Consider the following 23,665-nt stretch of genomic DNA (forward strand, 5'->3'; position numbering starts at 1 on the left):
CATATATTTATTTAGTGTGAAGTCAATTTTAGAAAATATAAAGGGTCCCTAACTTCGTCAAATATGTTATCATTTATTTATTTATTAAATTTTTAATGAACTTTACCATTAATTTAGAATTAGAATTAATTAATTAAAATTTTTGGAATTGGCCGATTTAAAATAACGGTATGGTGTCACACCTCTTTTTAATTTATACAAGTTGTAATTTATTGAACCATGCTTGAGACAGTCACACCATAGGACAATTTTGAGATTTGGCTCAATAAAAAAAAAAAAAAAAAAAAAATCAAATAAATAACAACAACATTATTTATATTCATTTTTATCTTGTGGGACGGTAAAAATGCCATGTCACGTCAACAAACCATGACATAGTTTGCTCTTCCTCATGTCATCCAAAGGTAAAATTTAACCTCCAAATCTCAAAATTTGAGTACATTCATGATCAAATAACATCATGCACATGCATTTAAAGAGAGCGAAAGCATCAGCTCCACAAATGTCATGTTAAATCGCTATGGCATAGTTCAGTTTAGTTTTAGATCACTACTAAAGCATGTTATTGTAAGTACACAATAACAAGTTTCTTAAGAAATGGGTTGTGTTCAAAGACAAAGAGACTCTGCTTCTCCTTCTAGTATTACATCTTAACCAACACTTTTAAAAATAAAAGCTTTGTTAGCATCTATTGTTTCATAAAGAGCCTTTCCACTGCACTATATGTTCATAATAGTGGAAAAAGGTTTTTCATTTAAGAAAAAAACTATTCACTGAACTGTTGTTTGAGGAACCCAAATGGTTCTTCTATGGCATCCCTGTGAAAACCCCCTTTATTTTTAGGAATGAACAGATCAACAAGTTCAGGACTCGGTCAGTGCCGCACTACATGCATCCATTGTGTTTTAGTATTCCTCACTTGTTCTGGTTTGATACGCTTAATGAATTTATAAATCTAAAGCAATCTGTTTCGTTAAAAAAAGCTTGGTAATGCATGACTGTCACGCTTACTGAACGTGAAGGTGAAAGTTTATTGTCCCTACTGTTCAAAGGTCAAGAAATACACCTGAAGTTGTAAACTTTCTCCACCCTGGCAAGTTTTATCGCTCCTTTTCTTCCTCGTTTCACACCTTCACTCACCCAGCAATAACGTAGAGTAAATCTATAACGTTTCGCCTCGTATCTCATCGGTTCTCGTACTGTAAGACGCAACTACAGGCAATTAGCAAAAGATGAGAGCGAGACAGTCATATCAACAATACTTGAACGGGTCTTTGTGCTAGTCATTATCCAGGGCATGTATTATTCAAAGGATGCCAGATCCATCAACAAGCTTCCACTTGAGACGTTGTGGGCGTCGAAAACGAAACAGAAATCCAGAGGTGGCTTCATCTCCGGGGTGAAACGGTACACGATCGTAGGCGATTACGGGTCTCCTAAGGATGCGCCGATCTTGACCCCCCTGCCTTGGTGTCGCCGGGAACGTTACTTTACTTCCATCACCCCGCACCTCAACCCTCGGCAGATATCCCCATGCAGACTTCAAACGCAGCCTGCATACTCGCATCAATTCCCTCTTATCCAGCCTGTCAAGTGCACTCAACGTTAAGGGTAAATTAATAAATAAGCCCCCCTGTTTACCCACTCACTCTTTTAGTGTGTAAATAAACATGTCTTAATCTTCTTGCTAATGAGCATTAGAGGGGGCCCGGGGTGGATTTGCTGGAGGTTCTTGCCCACGGAGCAGGAAAGGTTTGACAGAATGAAGCAAGAAAACAAATACGCCTGCATGTGCGTTGCGCCGCGAGGTCGTCTTATTATACGTCGACTTCAAGCCTTCCGGATGTTTCTTGTGCTGCTGCTGCTTCAACTTCTGGTGGTTTTTCCTCCTTACCTTCTCACACTGCCTTTCCTTTGGTCCTTCCCTCTATGTGCCTTCCTTCAGATCCGCGTGGCCTGTCTTCCACCGTTCAGCAGTTCTGAAATGAAGACAATTGAGAGTCAGGTTGGGTCATTTATGCTGGATGGTCAACTAGTCAAAAATAAAGGTGCTTCAAAAGGTTCATCAAGCGATGCCATAGAAGAACCATTTTTAGTTCCACAAAGACCCATTCAGTCAAAGGTTCTTTAAACAACCATTTTCTTGTGAAACAGAAAGGTTCTTCAGATGTTAAAGGTTCTTTATGGAACCATTTAGAAAAAAAGGTTACTCTATGGCATTGTGAAGCATCTTTATTTTTAAGAGTGTAGCCATCCACCAATGATCTAGTTATTAGAGACTTTGACTAGTGGGTTTTTATCTAGGCCATTTAGGCTATCAGATAATGTTCACTAATAGTTATTTAGACATTGGTTAGAACATTTACATTCAGATCTAATTCTATTCTGGAGTTTAACATACTTAGCAACAAACTCCCAATAGATAAAACCAAGCCCTACAGTCTTATTGAACATTGTGTTTTACTTTGGAAACAGTATTTTACTGTAACATGAGGTGCATCTTTAGGAAATTATGTAGTGCAAATAATAAATTATGGTAAATTACTTGATGTACCTATTACAGGTAACAACTGCAACAATGAATAGTAAATTACTTTTCTATGAAACTACATTCTGACGCATTATGTCACTAAAACACACATATTTAGGCATTAATACACTAAATGTGAAGGTGTTGCCCTTTTAAAGCAGCCAGGTGATTGATTAAAGGGAAGTTCACATCCAAAATAAAAATGTCCTGATAATTTACTCACCCCTATGCCATCCAAGATGTTCGTGTCTTTCTTTCTTCAGTCGCAAACAAATTACGGTTTTTGAGAAAAACATTCTAGGATTTTTCTCCATATAGTGGACTTCAATGGGAATCAACCAGTTGAAGGTCTAAATTGTAGTTTCAATGCAGCTCAACCCTGTTCCTGGAGATCTACTATCCTACAAAGTTCAGCTCCAACCCTGACCAGACACACCTTAACCAGCTAATAATCTCTTAGGTAGCACTCGATAATTACAGACAGCTGTGTTGGAGCAGGGCTGGAACTAAAGTCTGCAGGTAGGTAGATCTCCAGGAACAGGATTGGGCACCACTGCTCTAGACGACCCCAGGGTCTTGTCTAGCGAAACGATCTGTCATTTTCTTAAAGCAATAACATTTTTTATACTTTTTAACCACAAATGCTTATCTTGCACCAACCCAACTTCAAACATTACATAGTCACGTTGGAAAGGTCACATGTGACGTAGGCAGAAGTACCAGCCCAGTTTTTAAAAAAGCAAACATGCAAAAAAAGTCGAACGTGGATTACCCTACCTTTTTGAACCAAAGTACACAGGCGAAGAACTAATCATGTGTGACCTTTCCAACATGATTATGTAATGCGTGAAGACATCGCAGACCTAGCACAAGGCGAGCATTTGTGGTTAAAAAGTTACGTTAAATTTTAAAAGTGACCAATTGTTTCACTAGATAAGACTCTTATTCCTTGGCTGGGATCATGTAGAGCCTTTTGAAGCCACATTCAAACTGAGGTTTGGACCTTCAAACCATTGGCCACTATGAAGTCCACTAAAATCCTGGAATGTTTTCCTTAAAATCCTTAATTTCTTTCTCGATTAAAGGAAGAAAGACATGAACTGTAATTTTGATTCACAACAGTTAGTTGACAGTTAGTCTCCGTTACTGCTCTATTACTGTAATTAACTGGCTACACTGTTGCCAGATAGTCACTGTAACAACTCTGTTACAGTGATTAACTGGCAACAGTTTTGCAAATTAGTCACCATAACAACACTGTTGCCAGTTAGTCACTGTTAAAGATCCATTACAGTGAGCTGGCAACAATGTTGCCAGTATTTTACTGTAAAAAAAGGTCTAATATTTTGTACATTTTAAAAGGTAAGTGGGTTGTGAATGACAGATACACAGAGTCCATATTTGTATAAAGAGCAAAAGGAAAGACAAATCTTTGGTTGATAGACTGTCACTTGGAAAATTAAGGACTAAATGTAGTTGCTGTACCATGACAACTTTTATCTAAATGTTCTGTGAATAAAATATATATTTAATTAAAATCTCATTTTCAGTCTGTAAAGGCATATAATCAACCAACACATTTAAAAATGAAAAAATAATAGTCATATTTATGATTTGGGTTTCACAGTATTGAACAGCCCATATATTTCTTCTAATGGTTGGTGAAGGAAACCTTTGAACCCAAAGTCCAGTAACCTCTTACACCAGAGTCCAGATAAACAGATAATGAGTAAACTGAGAGCTGAACTTGAAAAGCAGCTGCCAATATATATATATATATATATATATATATATATATATATATATATATATATATATATATATATATATATTAGGCCGGGACTCGATTAAAAAATTTAATCTAATTAATTAGAGGCTTTGTAATTAATTAATCGAAATTAATCGCATTTTAATCGCATATAAATATTTGACCTGAGAACAGTGAGAAGTATGATTTTTACATGGATTTTTAGTATACCATTGAATAATGACTGAATACATAAGCTTAAGCAACAATATAGTTTATTTTTGTTCAACCAAGTCCAACAGACCAGTGCAATATTGCCATTAAGTGTAGCAAGAGGCACGTTCTTTAACGAGTCTTTCATGCCGAGAACTCTGCTCTTATGTTTGCTTAATTATGCATTTAAACGTTAATGACCAAACCTATCATTATAAATGTTGCCGCACATGGAATATAACGCGGATAACATTTAAAAATATTTTTTATCAGGTTACACACTGATTATTTATCACTCAAACCCCTTTCTCTACCTGTCCGTTGGTCGCGCATATCCTCCATGTTTGTAGTTTTTTAACACTTTTTATGCGTGTTTGTAGTTCTAATTGAATCCTCGTTCACGAGTGTGTATTGATCGTTAAGTAGTAGACCATCCGGGAATCTTTGGAATACTTTTTTAAACATACTACGATTTGGGACATACAATACTATTTAGGACGGACACAGCTTGTCTGAACCAGAGCCATATAAAAAGATCTTTTTATATGGCTCTGGTCTGAACGCTAGTTGGTGCTCCAGTATAATCGGTCCGCTTAATCTCATCCAGTGAGAAACGTTCCGCGGTGCAAAACTAAGTGCGATTAAAATGCTTAAAAAAATTTAACGCGTTATTTTTGTGTAATTAATTAATCTAAATTAACGCGTTAAAGTCCCGGCCCTAATATATATATATATATATATATATTGATGATATGCCTTCCGTGTCACGCAAATTGTAAAAAAAAAAAAGAAAAAAAAGAAATTAAATATATAAAAATAATATAATAATGGTAATTATTGTAGAATTCTAATTTCTAATCTAGTTTCTGATGTTACTGTATGTATATACATTGTAATAAACTGTACTTAGGAACATTTATCACTGTATAACACATAATATGAATGATCATTATTCAATTGTTTAGTTGCAACAAAAAGTTACAAACATTCCTAACCTTATGTCAAAACACCGTCAATCGTCACTCCGTGCATCCGTGTTTTTTACTGATGCACGCTCTATGGTATATAATAACCTGCTGATTTGAGGTACACAGACACAGCGAGTGGATCTATGAGAAGGTTGTCGTGTCTTGTGTGCTCTCAGCGGTGGATTGATTAGCAGGGCCGGCCCTGTTTGTCAAGGTAATGAGGTGAAGGTGAGGGGACACCCAGGGAGCGCGCTCCACCACCTCAGGGGACCCAAGAGGGGCTCCAGCCCCACCTGCAACTGATTAACTGCCAAGCCCAAAGAAAACACATGCTGATGAGGATGGGGGGCTGGGCCGCCCTCCCCCACCTCTGTCCCTCTCTATGGAGAAATGTGGGGGCCTGGGTAAGTCAAAGAACAAACGTAGCAAAACAATTCCTAAACACAGCCTTAAAACAAGACTGTTAATTGACTTAGCGGCAGTCGGACAACATGCTAGCTCTGTGCTGAAATCTAGTGAGCTGCCTTAAAATATCCTGTAAACGTCAAGAGTGGTTGCCAGATATTTACTGCAATAAAATAATGTGATGGTTTTTCAGGTATTATGCAATGCCATACGTTACCATATAGTTTATTAAGTAATATTAATTTACCAAGCTACTTTCACTAAACTTCCAAAATCTACTTTTTACTTTCAAATGTACCAATAACCGGCATAAAAAAAGTGGTCCAACTAAATGCAAAATTAGAGTTAAATTGCCCATCCATTAAACGCAGCCAATGCTTATACATAAATAGTGCACAGATTCATACTCACAAAAACAAAACACCATTAGTCTAATGGTGTGTTCTTACCAAAAGTGAATTGAATTATCTGCGTGAGTAGATTACAAACAAAGTCAATGCAAAAATGTGAATAGATGCAAATTTGAGGCAGGCGACGCAAATGACGTTAATTGGTTGATGTAATTCCCACAAACATGCAATATACGCCTTAAACGCATCTTCCACGCAAGTTAAAAAATTTTCAGTAAAGCGGAAAATATTGCCGCGTGACGTAAGCCAATCAGTGAAGAGCTTTTTGCTACCCGATCTCATGACGAAAACGTACCTGTGGGAACTTTTTCACAAGATGCGGAATACGCACCAATAAGTTAGCCTGGCTAACGCCAAACCACGTCATGACAATGTCATGATTCGTGGTCTGGAAACCACATGTTCATTTTCTTGTATTTGAGGTGTGGTTTACGAATGCCCAGAGCTATGAATGTCTATCAAATGCGCCTGTGCGTAGCTCATAGCCAATCATCATAACCATAACACACAACACAATAATAATGCAATAAACATTAACTAATTACAGAAAATGCAACACAAATCACCCTACTAATAACAAAAATAAGAAGAAACAAGCGACTTCTGGGAACGTCCGTTTACTGTTTTTTTTTGTGTGTGTGTGTGTGTGTGTGTGTGTGTGTGTGTGTGTGTGTGTGTGTGTGTGTGTGTGTGTAAATTAGTTATTAATTGCAAGAAATATACATTTTACATATATGTACAGTTTAAATAGTAAGGTAACCTCCAATTAACATTATTGTAGCATCGTTGGAGTCTTTTTTAAGTAAAGATTTAAAACATTGTTTACAGTGTATCTTTTACTTTAGACAGCTACGTTTGGCACTTTTCATGCAAAGCAAAGAGCAAATTCAACTCACTGACAGTTTATTTTAGAGCTTGGTGTTAGCATGTTGCTAAGCTAACAATGAGATTCTCTAATAAACATCACAAAATGGCATTTTGCACAAATATTGTGCACAAATTAGTCAAATAGATTATAAAATGTATCTACAAATGTATTAGTCTGTGTGTGTCTTTTTCAATATTTTCTTTCACTGACCCTTATGAAAATTAACCATGGTTTTACTGTAGTAAAAGTGTAGTAACCACAGTTTTTTTTTTTTTTTTTTTTTTTGCCATATTGATTACCATTTGTATAACCACAATTTTTACTACAAATACCATGGTTAAACTATGGTTAGTGTAGCAAAACCATGGTTCATTTTAATAAGCGTGAACTTGCAGTGCATTTTTTGATGCATGTTTTGGAGGACAGATCTTCAGCTCTATAATCAGTTCTTTAGCAAATGGTGTCTGTACAAATAATTTGGTTTAACGTTGCAAAGCAGGCAGCTCACTACATTTTGGAACAGAACTACTTTCTTGAGACGCAGGATTTGGTAGAGGAGAAAACGCATGTTCTCTCACACCCTGACAGACAGCTACAGACAGCTTAATTGTCTCAATAGTGTCTCCTCTTGACCTCGGGTAAATCAGCTATAAGACAACTAGCCCCGAAGAAGAATTTTCACATGCTCTCTGTCACTCAATAACTGCAGCCTGAACCATAAATCTGAGTTTAGCTGCAGTTCACAGTGAATCATTACCTGTCCACTGAGCGGCCCGCATTAATGGCTGACTCTCTCTCTCTCTCTCACACTCATATCTTACACCTTCCCACTCTTTATAACCAGATAGATGTTTTCTCTAGTCTAGAGTGTGCTAAAGCATGTGGCACTAGGCAAATACACATTCTGCTCTATTAGTCTGGCTGAAAGCCTTAATGAAACGTAAACACCCCTGATAAGATTCCTGCAGATGTAATCACGCTGTGTACCCAATCAATACATACTATGCTAATGGGTTACACACACAGACAGTGTTTCATTAACATGTTCAATGTCATTAGGATTCCTATATTGAGAGGTGATTACTGGAAACAAGATTACTTAAGCTGTTATTGTTAAGTGAAAATTGGAAAACTAATAATTGCACCTTCAAGGAATGTTGCAGGTTTAAAACTATTATTAAAAAATAATGATATTGCATTTACTAAAAAAAAGAAGAAAACAAAAATACTTTCAAAAAGACTTATGCTCACCAAGGCTGCATTTTTGGTTATTGCTACAAATATACCTGTCTTAAGTCAACATATTGTAGCAATAGCCAAAAATACATTGTATGGGTCAAAATTATCCTTTTTTTAAAATGCCAAGTAAAGATCATGTTCCATGAAGATAGTTTGTAAATTTCCTGCCTCAAATATATCAAAACGTAATTTTAGATTAGTAATATGCATTGTTAAGAACTTAATTTGGACAACTTTAAAGGTGATTTTCTCAATATTTTGAATTTTTGGCACCCTCCGATTTTAGATTTTCTCACAGTTGTATCTCGGACAAATATTGTCCTATCCTAACAAACCATACATCAATGAAAAGCATATTTAACTTATGACTGGTTTTGTGATTCAGGGTCACAAATGCAGAAAAAAAAAAGAAAAAAAATACATATTATCAAATATTATTACAATTTAAAATAACAGTTTTCTTTTTCAATATATTTTCAAATGTAATTTATTTCTGTGATCAAAGCTGAATTTTCAGCATCGAATGATTTAGATCAATGTGATTATCATAGTATGTTTTGACTCATGTTAAAGAAAGAAAGAAAGAAAGAAAGAAAGAAAGAAAGAAAGAAAGAAAGAAAGAAAGAAAGAAAGAAAGAAAGAAAGAAAAACCAATTTAACCTTAACAGTCTTTTAATTACAATTGACTTTTAGTTATTGGTTATTACACTCTTAAAAACTCTTCACAATGCCATAGAAGAACCTTATGTGTCTAAATGGTTCCATAACGAACCTTAAACATCTGAAGAACTTTGTGGCGAAAGAAGGTTCTTCAGATTATAAAAAGGTAAGAAAGAGATGGTTCTTGAACGAACCTTTGACTGAATGGTTCTTTGTGGAACCAAAAATGTTTTTTTCTATGGCATCGCTTGAAGAACCTTTTAAAGCACCTTTATTTTTAAGAATGTATAGCCTGAAAACAATTTGAAGAGACTGCATAGAAACTACAAAAGAAGCACACTGTATTACTAGCATACTATTAGAATGCCTCTTTTACTTGTAGAAATTAATTCCCATCTGAAGCTTCATAATCCACGCTTTAGAAATAATAATACGCGCACAAAGAATCCTTAGGCCTGATACACGAGAAAGCGTGTTATTCTGGCCGATGGCCACGGGCCACCATTTCAGCTCTTTCTAAAGACTCATTCAATGGTGATTTGAAAATTAACTTTCGAACAGATGCACTAATTCCATTTGAACTCTGGAATGCCCGGGCACTATGTAACCCAAGCCCGGCCGGAGCTGGGATAGAGCCAGGGTAAAAGGTTACGCTCCAACTGCTGGAGACTAGAGTGTGCTCTATCTTCCTGTTAATCAATATGGCTGGGGGAATAATGGACATAATCAGTGAAAGCGATTCTACTTTTCATCTGCCCGCATTTGCCACAAGCCTCAGAGGGCACACCTGTTCCTAAATCCCTGCGAGTTTCCCTAAAGAAAGGAGTAAAATAATTATCGCGATATCGGAGCTCAAAGAGAAGAAAAACAAACCGGCGCGACAGGTTTCGGGTTTGTGATGTCCCATAACGTCACAGCGGCTTTGTAATGGAAATCGTTAAACAGTTGTAGCAGAGGAAAACAGCTTTATACATATTAAATGTAGGTAAATGTAATTACTCCTGATGGACGTATGGGCCTTTTAAGACGCCGAACAATGGTTCAAAGAGATCACACGTAAAAAATCTGTTAAAAAACTCCTTCTGTAGCTTTTGAACATGAAAGTATTTGTGAGGGAGCTCTTTAATCATGTTTTACACTCTCTAATTTTACTATTACATTGCGTTTCCTTTAAGACGGCCTGTGATAATGAGTTGGGGGAAGGGTTTGCTTGTCCGCTGCCACTGTTTAACAAACTGCTTTGCTTGTTCTTGAGTTTGCAGTAATTACATCCTCTGCAGGAGCTCCGCGCATCCACACCTCCATTAAAACATCAACTCCCCGCTCCGCCAGCGGGACAACCCCCGCCAGGCCCTATCATTCACAAATTAACCCCAATACATTAGGGGGCCCGATGAGACGGACTCTTGCTGTAGTTTTTATATTTCATATCCATGCAGAGTTTCGTAAAATAATAGGCTGAAATAATGAGGCTCGGACAGTAAACATTAGTTGGTGAAATTACAGATGGACCCAAAGCCACAAATTCAAACAAAGTTATAAATATGGGTAGCTATTTTAATAACATTTTCTATATAATTTATGAATACACTACCAGTCAAAAGTTTTTGAACGACAAGATTTGTAATGTTTTTTTGTTTTTTTTTAAAGAATTATCTTTCACTCACCAAGCCTGCATTTATTTGAAAATGTAAAATAAAATAAAATAAAATAAATATAATTAAAATAAATGTAATTTATTCTTGTGACCAAGGCTACATTTTCAGCATCATTACTCTTTAGTGTCACGTAATCCTTCAGAAATTAAATTAAAGAAATTAATAATAGAAATTAATACTTTTATTTAGCAAGGATGTTTTAAATGGATCAGAAGTGATTATTAAAGACATTTATAATGTTACATAATATTTTATTCCAGATAAATGCTATTCTTCTGAACTTTCTATTCATCGAAGAAATCTGAAAAAAAAAATTTACTCAGCTGTTTTCAACATAATAATAATAATAATAATAATAATAATAATAATAATAATAATAATAATAATAAATGCTTTGAGCAACAGATCAGGGTATTAGAATGATTTCTGAAGGATTATGCGACTGGAGTAATGATGCTAAACATTCAGCTTTGAAATCACAGGAATAAATTACATTTTAAAATATATTCAAATAGAAAGCAGTTATTTTGAATAGTAAAAATATTTAATTATAAATTTATAATATAATATTGTACAAAATATTATAAAAAACTTATTTAAAAACAAAAAACATTTTAAAAAACAACAACTTTTGACTGGTAGTGTATTTGTACTTTTAAAAAGTAATTTGCCACACCTCACATATTTATCTGAAAGGCAAAATAAGGTAAAAGTTTTACAATGTATATTTTATATTTATATTTTACATTTTGAGCATTCTGACCACCTGAAATGTACACTTTTGCATTGATACATTCATCTTCTTGTACTGCTATTAAATGTGTGTGTATATATATATATATATCTTTTTTTATGAACATGCCACAAAAATAATTTGAACAGATAGCATAAAAATATAAATAAATAAATAAATAAATAACAATAAATTCTATTAAACAGCAAATAAATATATACAAATAACTGATTCTCTGTTATGCCTTAGATGTTAGTTTTGCATCCTATTTCGCCACATTAAAGCACACCTATAGACATTTCATTATAAACATAAAGACATCAAATAACATAAAACCATACATTAGCGTTTCAATGCAAACGCTAATTTTATTCATTGAATTTGTTTCATGTATGATCTCCCTCCTTCAGGCACAAACTTGTATCTTTGATCTAATTTGTGTTCCCTTTCAAAAACAACATTCTGCAATTGTACACCTTGAGCAAAAGTGATTGACACGTCTCGGCAACCCGCCCTCGCCGCTTTGTGATTGGCTATCCGCGTATGGGAGGCGTGTCCGCTCGGCTATCTTTTATACTCAGTGCGTCCTACTCCACGGCACTGATTTGTATGAGAAAGGCTCTCGTGAACAGCACGAATGTAGAAAACGCGTTTACACCGGGAGTGTTTTTGTTAGCAGAGAAGTTTAGAGTATTAAAACGCGGCTTTATTTTGGAACAAATCGCTGGAGCTGGAACAAGGAGAGGAAATAAGAGACGCTTGCATTTATTCCCTCAGCCATTTTGCCTGCGCCCGGCCGAGGGCTATTTATTCTCGGTATGCAACCCAACCGCGAGTCCGTGCCAAACAAGTGAAGCGGAGATGGGTCTGCTCTTCAAGATCTGAACTGAACTGTTTCCAGCGCTGCATTGCTTGTGTTGACAGGGGATGGGGAAAAACAGAATGGAGTGCTACCTGTTGGGGATTTACCTGTTCCTCGGGCTTGCCCTGTTGCCCCGGTCGAGCGGCACCACGGCCAAAGAGATCACCTGTCAGGAGATAGCCGTTCCTCTGTGCAAGGGCATCGGTTATAACTACACCTACATGCCCAACCAGTTCAACCACGACACGCAGGATGAAGCCGGCTTGGAGGTGCACCAGTTCTGGCCTCTGGTGGAGATCCAGTGCTCCCCGGATCTCAAGTTCTTCCTGTGCAGCATGTACACCCCCATATGCCTGGAGGACTATAAGAAACCCCTACCGCCGTGCCGGAGCGTCTGCGAGCGAGCCAAGGCGGGCTGCGCCCCGCTCATGCGGCAATACGGCTTCCCTTGGCCGGATCGCATGAGGTGCGACTTGCTACCCGTGCAGGGAGCACCAGACACGCTGTGCATGGACTACAACCGAACCGACTCCACCACGGTTTCACCGGTGCTATCCAAACCCACCAACTACCCCAGCAAAGCCTTTAATCCGCACAAAAAGAAAAGCGGGCGACCGGGTGTCGGAGCCAAAGCGAGTAAGCCCTGCGAGCCGGGATGCCAGTGTCGCGCTCCGATGGTGGCGGTCAACAGCGACCGACACCCGCTGTACAACCGCGTCAAGACTGGTCAGATCCCGAATTGCGCCATGCCGTGCCACAACCCGTATTTCACCCAGGACGAGCGGACTTTCACGGCCTTCTGGATCGGACTCTGGTCGGTGCTGTGCTTCATATCCACCTTCGCCACCGTCGCTACCTTCCTGATAGACATGGAGCGGTTTAAATACCCCGAGCGCCCCATTATTTTCCTCTCAGCTTGTTATATGTTCGTGTCGATCGGCTACATTGTCCGATTAATTGCTGGGCACGAGAAAGTGGCGTGTAACCGGGAATATGACGTGGAGCACATACACTACGAGACCACCGGCCCCGCGCTATGCACCGTTGTGTTTTTGTTGATCTACTTCTTCGGGATGGCCAGCTCGATATGGTGGGTCATCCTCTCGCTCACCTGGTTCCTGGCGGCGGGCATGAAGTGGGGCAACGAGGCCATCGCGGGCTACTCTCAGTACTTCCACCTGGCCGCCTGGCTCATCCCGTCCATGAAGTCTATAGCCGTGCTCGCGCTGAGCTCGGTGGACGGCGACCCGGTCGCCGGGATCTGCTACGTGGGCAACCAGAACTTGGACAACCTGCGGGGCTTCGTGTTGGCGCCGCTTGTGATCTACCTGTTCATCGGCACCATGTTTCTTTTGGCTGGATTTGTGTCGCTCTTTAGGATCAGAAGTGTCATTAAGCAGGGTGGCACTAAAACGGACAAGCTCGAGAAGCTGATGATCCGAATCGGGATCTTCACCGTGCTCTACACGGTTCCCGCCACCATCATCGTGGCGTGTTACTTCTACGAGCAGCACAACAGACAAAGTTGGGAGATCACTCATAACTGTTCGTGTTTATTGGAGCAGGAGATCAAGAGGCCGGACTATGCCGTTTTTATGCTCAAATACTTCATGTGCCTTCTGGTGGGCATCACCTCTGGAGTTTGGACTTGGTCCGGTAAGACCCTGGAGTCTTGGCGGAGTTTCTGTACGCGCTGCTGCTGGGGCAGCAAGGGCTCCGGCGGCTCCATGTACAGTGATGTGAGCACGGGATTAACGTGGAGGTCCGGTACCGCCAGCTCGGTGTCCTGCCCCAAGCAGATGCCTTTGTCCCAGGTCTGAAACGAGAAAGCCCTATTAATTGTCGGGGGTCTCTCTCAGTGTTTGAGTCGTTTGCATACAAATGAACTTGTTGATGGTTTCTATTAGCGGACGAACTGGTTGAAACAATGCAGCGATGCAGAAACAATTACGTTGCGCTAATTCCATTCTATTGATATGGACATGACATGCAATCAGTCATTCTTAAGGAGAATTCGGGCATTACATTGTTCCTAATGGAGTAACACATGTCCCCAACTTGCAGCATTTCGTGTCATTTACTTTTACACGTTGTTGGAAAGACAAGTTTTGAATTGTCTGAACAATCAAAGATGGTTTAAATAAGCCTTAATGTTTTAGTGCCCTATTATTGTTATTGTTATTATTATATACGGGTTGTCGTTCTCTCTTTTTTTAAATTGCGAAATGTATTTATACGAACTTGTAAATTCTGTATAAAAGATGATTTATAAAATTATTGTAAATTTGTACATAGTGTAGATGCCACATGAAAAGCAAATATGACTTTTATTTTGACAATAAAAACTTTTTGAGGAATCTGAATTTCTCCAAGTGCTGCTTTCTGAGGAAGCTTGTGGTAATGAGTGCTCCGCATCGGCTCTTTGTGGTCATCCCCATTGAAGATGCTTTGCAAAGATGCTTTTGTGGGTTCTGTTGAGAGAAACTCTTTTAGCTATCTGAGGCCTAATTAGAGACAAGGGCCTTGTGTTGGAGAATCTCCATAATTGTTGAACCCTTCACGTGCTTGCTACTTAATTTACTAAAAGAGGGCCGGGGAATGGGGTTTAAATGCAGGAAACGGGCCCTTTTCATCTGGGGAAACTTTGATCTTTCTTTTAAAGTCTAGAATAAAGGTGCCATGTAGATAGAACCTTTAGACTGATGAGCCAAGTTTTTTAATGTCTAATTTGAGGCCGTTGTCCTTTGATCGACGTTATAGAAATTTTTTGAAGCTCGGGGCCCCAGCCATGTTTTGTTAGAGAAAACCTGTGACAGTTTGATTTTTTTTTTTTTTAACACTATCAAAACGTCCTTTTTGAATTTCAGCTGTATTAATAGTAGTTACACTCAGAGACGGTGAATGAAAACCTACAGGTGGTCTCTTACGTAATCCACAGAGCCGTTTTGTGAAACTCCAATGGAGATTCTTAGACAAAGAGTGACACTGAAATTGTTGCAAAATGAAATGGTTCGTTTTGTATTCTATTACACAGCAATTATTTTTTAGAATCTAACTTTTGGATGGTCTTACTACAATATTTCTGTATATTTTTAGGTCTGCATACAACTAAACCATAACTGGGTTCATAAACACTTTTCATGCTAAACCAAATGACACCAGAGTGCTTATGAGAAATCATTTGTGTAATAACTCTGATATTCTGACACAATTAGGTTAGTTTAAACATTTCATAAGGATATTGTAGTTTTAAATGAGTTGTCAGGCTTGCACCATTTCTGTCTGCACTTACAAGTAACTTGCTGTGGTATTTCATCTTTACCTGTACACCAAAAAAAAAAAACGAAAACAATAATTTCAAAGGATTTGTGATGCTTCAAAAGGAGAAGGTAAGAAATCATGGAAATCAATGTAAAGTCCTTCATTAAAAATTAAATAAAGCATGTTAAGGAAGTAAATGACAATCATTTTAAAACTAATTTCAGAGTGCATTACTATTAAACTTCTGACAACGATAAAGCCTTATTTTGCTGTACTGTGTCTCCATCTAGCGGTTAATGTGAAGATTTACAGTTACTCTTTACCAAGTTTAACTTGCAGGAATTTTTCGTCTTAAATCAAATACTGTAGTAACACACATTATCAGATACTTTCGTAAGTTGTTCACGCTTACCAATTAGTTTGTAGCTGAAATTAAGTAGCCACAGATATGCAAATTTCTACACATCCGAGAGCAATAGGCACGGACATTGAGTGCATTGGGTGTGAAGGCAAATACTTTTGTATAAGAAAGTGTGGAAATGTTTGTTAAAATGGTTTCCTGTTTTACAAATAAACATCGGTTTGCGATAAATTAACCCTTGTGTAGATCAAATCCTGCCATTATTACAATGTAAATATGTTATTGGTAGAACATAAAATTGTCGTAAATGCAATAATAGTCAACCGTGATAAAGTCTTAGTTTAAAGCATATAAATAAGATTTTGAAATATTCCGTCCTCTCATCCAGCCTATTTTTGTTTGCTGGGGTAATATTGTTAATATTAGATAAGCCACAAGACTATAGCTAGTAGAAGTATAGCATTTGTTAATCAGTTCACTTCACATACTAAAAACCGAAACAGTTTTTATATGATGTTTAATAGCATTTCTTTTATTATGCCTTATTTTAAAATACATTTTAAAACTAAATGTGACCCTGGACCACAAAACCAGTCATAAGGGTAATTTTTTTTTGGAAATTGAGATTTATACATCATCTGAATAAATAAGTGTTCAGTTGATCGAGAGACAACTATTCGAAAATCTGGAATCTGAGGGTGCATCTAAATATTAAGAAAATCGCCTTTAAAGTTGTCCAAATGAAGTGCAATGCATATTACTAATCTGGATTTAAGTTTAGGTATATTTACGGTAGGACATTTACAACATATCTTCATAAAACATTATCTTTACTTAATATCCTAATAATTTTTGGCATTAAAGGAAAATTGATCATTTTGACCTATACCATTTTCTTTGCCTATTGCTACAAATATATCCGTGCTACTTAAGACAGGTTTTGTGGTCCAGAGTCACAAATACGTCATTATTAATCAACAAAAGCCTCATTTAGTAACTGCAAATGATTTGCCTTTACCCAACAGTGCTGAGAAAAGTAACAGATACCACGTGACCACTTCCACGCGCCTTTTTGAGCAGCGGTCTGGGCAATAAATTACACCTGAATAACAAGTCTGATATTATTAGCGATTTAATTACAATATACATTGAAGAGTTAAAATAAGATTATTAATATTATCATTTAGCCCAGTGTTACTTGACCAATTAAAGACTTAACTTCCGCGGCGCTAGATTACGCCCATTTTACGACCCTGCCACAATGCAATTTACCATTCCAATAAAGATCCATTGAAGCCAGAGGAGTGCAGTATCAACTCCTGCCAGCAGAGAGCAGTAACAGTGAAAGTTCACATAGGTGGGCGTTTCTTCAACTAGGTGCACTTTTAGCCTTGAGAATTTGAAGAAAAAAAAATTTGTTCAAAAGTCACATAACAGTCTCATAAGTTTAAATAATTTGTCTAGTTTTAAGGTCTGTAAGAGGACAAACTTAGATTACAAGAGAAATAGTTAATATTTTACTTTTTATTTTTGACCTGCAATGAACAAATGTGCATCTCAATATACAGCTGTTATTTAAAAAAATAGAATAACTTTGGTTTTTATATTAAGTAGAGCATGGTTCATAAATTGTGGATAATTTTTTTAATGTGTGATAAGAACCTTTTAAATATTTTTTTAAAAATGTGTGTGTGGTGGAAATGACATGGTGGTGGTGGAAATGACAGCGTATTGTGGAAATGACAAGAAATTAAGGTAAATATAGAAAAGCTTCGTCCCTATGCTGGAACATGACTGTTTCTGGATTGAAACATTTGCAGATCATGCAAATCTATTTTCACAATCCATATAAATTGTACTTTGTAACCATAAATGTCATTTCCACCACAGAGGGCAGTGTGGTGGAAATGACTGTGGTGGAAATGACATTTCTATAGTTTTTTGTGAAAAAATGGAAGATAGCTTCACTGACTGGCTTTGAATAATTACTTAGCATTTTGTGTATGTAAAATACTCTTATTTAACTTAAAATTTTTAGCTTTTTAATAACACCCTTGATGGTACAGTATGTGGTGGAAATGACGTAGAATAAATATATTCACTGATCAAGCAATATTTACTTTGATTTTTCTTCATTTGTTGTTGATGAAAATTTAAATTCCCTCCATGTCCAAAATGTGCTCTGATGTCCCTGAACATTTCCATTGAAACCACCTAAAAAATCTTTCACACAAACTTTTTAAAGATACATTACAGTGCTGTGGTGGAAATGACACCAATACTGTGCGACAGCTATATTTTGTATAAAAAGAAATATTGATAGAGGTCTCACATTAAACACTATAATGGATTTTAATTATTTTACTAGTGCTTAATTCAGGTACATTAATAGTTACCAGATAAGTCATATTTTTAAACTCTATTTTCATTGTTGAAGTTTAAAAGTCTGGGTGTGCGACAAGGAGAAAACAGTGATTTTGACACCTATAAGAAGGTTGAAAAGTATGAAAAAATCATAATAGAAAGGTAGTGAATTTTTTTTAGGTTGGTTTTATTGTTAGCTTGACAAATAAAGAGGAATTTGTCCAAAATTGTATGTATTTTTAAAAATATGACCAAAGTACATAAAAGTGCCCATAGTCTAAGAGGCGGTTTCTTGGTCTCAAATTAAATCTTATTTTAATATTCGATCTCAGAATGAATATGTCACATCAAGAACAAACTAATTGTGCAATGTTCAAATACAACTTCACTTTTATATTTTAAAACACGTTGTACGCTAAAATTCACTACTGTGGTGACATGATAAACATTTTCAAAAATCAAAAACACATGCACAGTCAAATTTTGCAGCCATTAAAGAGAAATTCTCACACCCAGAAAGAACTGACATGATAACTGGCAAACTGTAACTTTGTCGTAGTCTTTATAAACACCTTTTCGCCTAATGATGCAGTAAAAGGTAAATTATGTTTTAAAATGTTTAGTTACAGTGAAGTTTTAATATAACACTAAGCCTACAGATACATCAAACAGTAGGCTATATTTATATAAACATATATTTGGTTCATTGTCAAAAACAGTCAGTTGAAATAACATGAATGCAAATATAATAGGACATTGATGTGCAAACATTTGCAGTAGTGAAGAATTGTCCATCTTCAGAGAGTTGTGCGCATGTCTGTCCACTTGAGGGCATGATCTGTTCGTTTTTAATAGAATGCTACATATGCTACTCAATGGCAACCCTGTTTCTGGTGGCATAAAACAGTACACATACACAGTACCTAATCAAAAACACCTGATTCGACTCATCAACACATTACTAGACATCACATGAACTCACATGAGTGGGGTCCAACTGTCATCTTGGAAACGGTCATCACAATTGAAACGAAATTGCATTTAAGTGAAACAGAATGCGTTGCATTTTGAGATACGTAAGTTCATGTAGTCTGTTGTTTTTGTAATAATCACCCATTTCAAGTAGTGTAATATATGAAATATGACTAATATTTCTTAGCCCTTTTAAAGTGGAGTGTAATTTGCTCAGGTAATAAAAACAATTCCAAAGAGTCCAACGCTATCTCAAGACCAATTTGCACGTATTTTACGAGGTGGCTGATTTGTACGAATTCATACAACCTCACTTGTCTGATTTTGTACGATTTGTACAAGACCCCAGTGACTGGTAGGTTTAGGGGCTGGTTAGGTACCACTGGTGTAGGTCATTCGCACAAATTCATTCGAATTGGGGAACTCATAAAATACGTCCGATTAAGCAAAAATAGCCACTCCGAAAACTATGTACGAATTGCCATGAGATCGGGTTGAAGTGTCTCTGACTTGCAAACCATTTGACACCATACTAAAGATTCCTAGCAGCAAAAGAAAAGACAAAAGCTACAACTACAAATCGTCATGTATAAGGAAACTTCATAAAGAGGCAATCCCAGAAGCCACTGGTGTGTTTAAAGAGACACATGACTGACATTGTGAAGACAGGAGGGCTGCAGTCTAGGTGACTGTCCAAAGCTAACATGTCTAATCGTTTGCATGTTGCGGCTAGCTTCTGACAGTCTGAAAGGCGCGCATCGTCTTGCTCTCCTGTTACACCAGATTATGGAGCTCTATTTTAAGTGTTTGTTTTAAAGCTTCAAACCAAACCCCAGCGGGTCCTTGAAATAGTGTTACAAGCTACATCCATAAATACAAAAGCAGCCTGGGTAATTGCTTTATGACGGGGTGCTGTTGACTGACAATCGACAGTTCTTGAGGTGTTGCAGGGGGGAGGATTTTGGAGGACCTTTAAAGCAGGAAGAACCTTCACACCCTCAGGGTTGTTCTTGTCTGGTGGCCACCCCTGTTGAAGCAGAAAGTATGTCAGTCTTAGCTTAACCTCAGAGACCCTGGGTGGTTGCAACAGGCCTGTTTTTAGAAAGGCCTTCGGTGTCCCTTGATTGTCGCAGGGGCAAGGCAGGTCAAGGCCCGTCTGGCTTGTGAAAGAAAGACATGCGCTAACACAAACATGAGAGGCAGGTGGATGCTGATGGGCGTAGCTGATCCAAGAGTTGGCATGTATCCATGACGCTGACATCTAATAATACCTCTCATTTCACCTTGTTTCTCCAAGAAATCTATTCCAATCAAGTCACTATGTTCCAGTCAAGTTCCAATCAGTAATCGCTTAATCTTCTGGGTCAAACCCATTCCGACCTTTTCTCTTGTGTGTCTCCATTGCAAGTTGGTACGTCCTCCCCAGTCTTCATTTCTACCAGAGTATATTGCCCTACTCTTCTGGAACACACCGCTGTTGCTCCCGAGACATCAATTGCACCTTGAGCAGCTAGTTTGTCCCTTCGTGGAGGTGGTGGAGGTTTGAGACGACCACGTTTGCTAACTCTAATGGATCTAGGAGTCCCCAAAGACTCACTAGGGTACAGTGCCACTTCACTGCCCTCTCTTACCATCCCATCTTCCTGGGTGGGTTGGTAACTACTGCTATCGTCATTGTGGTTGGAACCAGGCATTCCAGCAATTGTAGGCATTCCTCCAAAAGTTGCGGATGGTGGAAGATCATCGTCCAAAAGAACGGAAGCAGCTTCATCACCACTTGAGTTTCTGGTCCCTCTTTTGCGGAACACTCCCGGTGCCATCACATCTTGAGTCGGCGGCATACTGGCGTCCACAACTTGATTCCCGTTCCCGGACAGGTAATACTGCTCCTCTGCGTACATCTTTTCTACTAGCATCTTCCCTTTGCTTTTTTGCCTCACAGAGCGTTTGACGGCACAGATTAGGTCACACATGTTTAGCAGCAAGGACAAAGCTGCTGCCCCCAACATGAAGTTCAGCATGATGGTTTTCTCAGTGGGTCTAGAGATGTAGCAGTCCACCATTGTTGTACAAGGTGACTGCTGACACATAAAGCGTTTGGGGATGTGGAAGCCAAACAAGTAATAATGTGCAGCTCCAAATCCAGCTTCTACAAGTATCCGAAGCAAGAGATGCAAGATGTAGGCACCTGTGAAGTACTGCTCTCGCCCCTTCTCAGCCTTCACAACGGTTTTACAAAGAGATGCTTTCCTGAAAGATTCTTGATGGATCTTATAGATGGAGTCCGCTTTTATGGACTCTGAAGTTCCGCTATCAGAAGGTAGGCCAGAACTCACTTTGTGGATCACATAGATGATGAACATGACATAGGGAAGGCACAGGGTGGTGAGCTGCACCAGCCAAAATCGGAAAAGGGAAAGAGGGGCAAACATGTCGTAGCACACATTGGCACAACCAGGCTGAATGGTGTTACACACAAATCGTTCCTGTTCATCCTGGTAGAGGGGATAACCAGCAAACAGCAAGACCAGGATCCTTAGGAATACCACCAGGATGAGCCATGCTTTCCCTAAGGAGCAAAAGAACACAGTTCTTTTATAATTTTGACTTATAATTTATTATGTTCAATATTACGGAACTTCAATATTATGTTAACGACAACATATAAGATATACCCAATTGTTTTAGATGCAGAGGCCTTCAACCCTGCTCCTGGGGACTCGCTTTCCTGCAAAGTTTAGCTCCAATCCTAATCAAACACACCTGAAGCAACTAATCTAGCTCTTCAGGACTTCTTGAAAATACACAAGCAGGTGTCCTGAAGTAGGTTGGAAATAAACATTGCAGGACAGTGGCTACCCAGTAGCAGGGTTGAAGACCTCTAGAGTATTTATGGCAGAAGATTGGCAGCAGGATCATATCAGTTTTGTGCTTTATATTCAGTGGATATTGTCCTCGATGTTATGACTTTACCTAAACGTTTACTAGCAACATCCATAACTTTTGGCAACTAGCAAGTGTCCAAATACTTTACATCTTAACTTTAATCAGTATATCTGTTGTTCGACAGTTGAGGTCAAAAGTTTACATACACCTTTCAGAATCTGCCATACGTTTACCAAAATAAGAGGGACCATACAAAATGCATGCTATTTTTTAGCTAGCACTGACTTGAATAAGATATTTCAAATAAAAGATGTTTACTTATAGTCCACAAGAGAAAATAATAATTGAATTTATGAAAATTACCCTTTTCAAAAGTATACATACTCTTGATTCTGTGTTGTTACCTGAATGGTCCACAGCTGTTTTTTTTTTTTTTTTTTTTTTAGTGATAGTTGTTCATGGGTCCCGTTTGTCCTGAACAGTTAACAGTTTTTCAGCATTTTTGTGTATTTGAAGCTTTTCTAAGAATGACTGTATGATTTTGAGATCCAGGAAAAACGATGCATTAAGAGCTAGGGGGTGAAAACTTTTGGAATTTGAAGATCAGGTTACATTTTACTTATTTTGTCTTCTAGGGAACATGCAAGTATCCTCTGTAGCTTCTGAAGGGCAGTTCTAAATGAAAAAAGTGTGATATTTAGGCAAAATAACAGTGTACACATCTTCATTCTGTTCAAAAGTTTACACCCCTGGCTCTTAATGCATTGTGTTTCCTTCTGGAGCATTCTGGAGCGTTTGAATCTTCTATAATAGTTGCATATGAGTCTCTCAGTTGTCCTCAGTGTGAAAAGTCATTGTTGGAAAGGGTTCAAATAAACAAACAAACAAACAAAACAAAAAAATTTGTGGGACCTGAAGGATTTTCCTGAAGAACAGCGGGCAGTTTAACTGTTCAGGACAAACAAGAGACTCATAAACAACAAATCACTAAAAAAAACACACATCTGTGGATCATTCAGGTAACAAAACAGTATTGAGAATCAAGTGTATTTGAACAGGGTCATTTTTATAAATTCAATTATTATTTTCTCTTGTGGACTGTAAACGTATTTTATGTGTAATATTGTATTTAGTTCAGTACTAAATAAAAAATGATCCCTTTTATTCAGGTAAAATACTTCACATTTCACAGATTCCGCAAGGTGTGTGTAAACTTTTGACTTCAACTGTAAGTGCCTAAATACTTTCTGAAGCCATTGTATGAATGCGTATTAGAATATCAAAAGCGTGCACGTACCTATGAGGGTGATGTTGTGATTCAGTGTTATGAAGATCACTTCAGAAACGGTCTGTTTAGCCATCCCAGCAGATTTAGGCCTCCAAACCTGGAGACTACCGCACAGGATATCCCACTGGTCAACTCACAGCCCACTTGATTCCACACAAGGAAAATATTTAACAGTCCGTATTAAACTCAGTCCAAGCAGGCATTAAAAATAAGCCCCATTTACAAGCACTCAAAATCCTG

General features: G+C 37.8%; 2 protein-coding genes across 2 annotated transcripts; one reads left to right on the top strand and one right to left on the bottom strand.

The window, feature by feature from the left end:
- The first annotated feature begins 12,048 nt into the window (after positions 1-12,048).
- fzd8a (frizzled class receptor 8a) lies at positions 12,049-14,656 on the top strand. Its single transcript, XM_073830497.1, has one exon. The coding sequence runs from the start codon at positions 12,359-12,361 to the stop codon at positions 14,111-14,113; it is 1,755 nt and encodes a 584-aa protein (XP_073686598.1). The 5' UTR covers positions 12,049-12,358; the 3' UTR covers positions 14,114-14,656.
- A 5,281-nt stretch (positions 14,657-19,937) lies between these two features.
- Positions 19,938-23,498, bottom strand: gjd4 (gap junction protein delta 4). Its single transcript, XM_073831265.1, has 2 exons — positions 23,435-23,498; positions 19,938-21,820 (listed from the first exon to the last, which is right to left on the bottom strand). The coding sequence occupies exons 1-2, from the start codon at positions 23,496-23,498 to the stop codon at positions 20,616-20,618; spliced, it is 1,269 nt and encodes a 422-aa protein (XP_073687366.1). The 3' UTR covers positions 19,938-20,615.
- Between the last annotated feature and the right edge of the window lie 167 nt (positions 23,499-23,665).

The sequence above is a fragment of the Garra rufa genome, chromosome 24, assembly GCF_049309525.1.
Source record: "Garra rufa chromosome 24, GarRuf1.0, whole genome shotgun sequence".
NCBI lineage: Eukaryota > Metazoa > Chordata > Actinopteri > Cypriniformes > Cyprinidae > Garra > Garra rufa.